The following is a 1092-nucleotide window of genomic DNA, read 5'->3' as shown; positions in this document are numbered from 1 at the left end:
AGGGAGAGAGAGAAACATCCATGATGAGAGAGAATCAGGGATCGGCCGCCTCCTGCACGCCCCCTACTGGGGATCGAGCCCACAACCTGGGCATGTGCCCTTGACGGGAATCGAACCCGGGACCTCCTGGTTCCTAGGTCGACGCTCAACCACTGAGCCCCGCCTGCCGGGCCCCTGCCCTGTGTCTTATCATCCCTCCCGCCCCCCGACTCAGGGACAAGGCCGGCGGTTACGGGATCCAGGCGCTGGGCGGGATGCTGGTGGAGTACGTCCACGGAGACTTCCTCAACGTCGTGGGCTTCCCCCTGAACCACTTCTGCAAGAAGCTGGCGGAGCTGTACCTCACCCGGCACCCCGAGGACCTGCTGCCAGCCGAGCCCGACTCCATCCCCGCCGTCGACACCTTCGAGAACCTCAGCGACCTCAGCGACGTGGAGGGCCGCGGCCGGGGCGGGGCCCAGGTGCACGGCGACCAGCCTCGGGCTCTGGGCCGGAAGAACTCAGTTCCTAGCAGGATGGTGGACAGCCTGCCCCCGACGCCCCTCCTGGAACTGCTGGACGGCTTCAAAGCCTCCAAGGTACCTCCACGGCCACCCTGGGGCGGCCAAGATGAAGGACCACACACGGGGGCTTCACTGCAGAGATTCCTCCTGTCGATCCTGGAGACCAGGTGTCCCAGGGCCCTGCTCCCTCCTGTCGATCCTGGAGACCAGGTGTCCCAGGGCCCTGCTCCCTCCTGTCGATCCTGGAGACCGGGTGTCCCAGGGCCCTGCTCCCTCCTGTCGATCCTGGAGACCGGGTGTCCCAGGGCCATGCTCCCTCCTGTCGATCCTGGAGACCGGGTGTCCCAGGGCCACGCTCCCTCCTGTCGATCCTGGAGTCCAGGTGTCCCAGGGCCCTGCTTCCTCCGGAGCCTCCAGGAAGGGTCCCCCCTGCCTCTCCCAGCTCCTGAGGCTCCAGGCGTCCCCGGGCTGGTGGCCGCCTCCCTCCCTCCCGCCTCTGCCTCCCTCCGTCTCCACGTGGCTGCTCCTCTGTGTCTGTGTCTCCTCTTCTGTGTCCGAAGAGGACCCTGTCCCTGGAGGGAGGCCCCCC

General features: G+C 67.4%; 1 protein-coding gene across 1 annotated transcript in view; it reads left to right on the top strand.

Moving 5' to 3' along the window:
• ASMTL (acetylserotonin O-methyltransferase-like) overlaps positions 1-1092 on the top strand; it is a 49926-nt gene that overhangs the window by 16940 nt on the left and 31894 nt on the right. Inside the window, exon 5 of the mRNA XM_014537840.1 lies at positions 215-578. Coding sequence (XP_014393326.1) covers positions 215-578 — 364 coding nt within the window. The remainder of the gene's footprint in view (positions 1-214; positions 579-1092) is intronic.

This window comes from Myotis brandtii, unplaced genomic scaffold (assembly GCF_000412655.1).
Source record: "Myotis brandtii unplaced genomic scaffold, ASM41265v1 scaffold1833, whole genome shotgun sequence".
NCBI lineage: Eukaryota > Metazoa > Chordata > Mammalia > Chiroptera > Vespertilionidae > Myotis > Myotis brandtii.
Note: the sequence above shows the minus strand (reverse complement) of the source record. Positions and strands in the feature narration are given on the sequence as shown.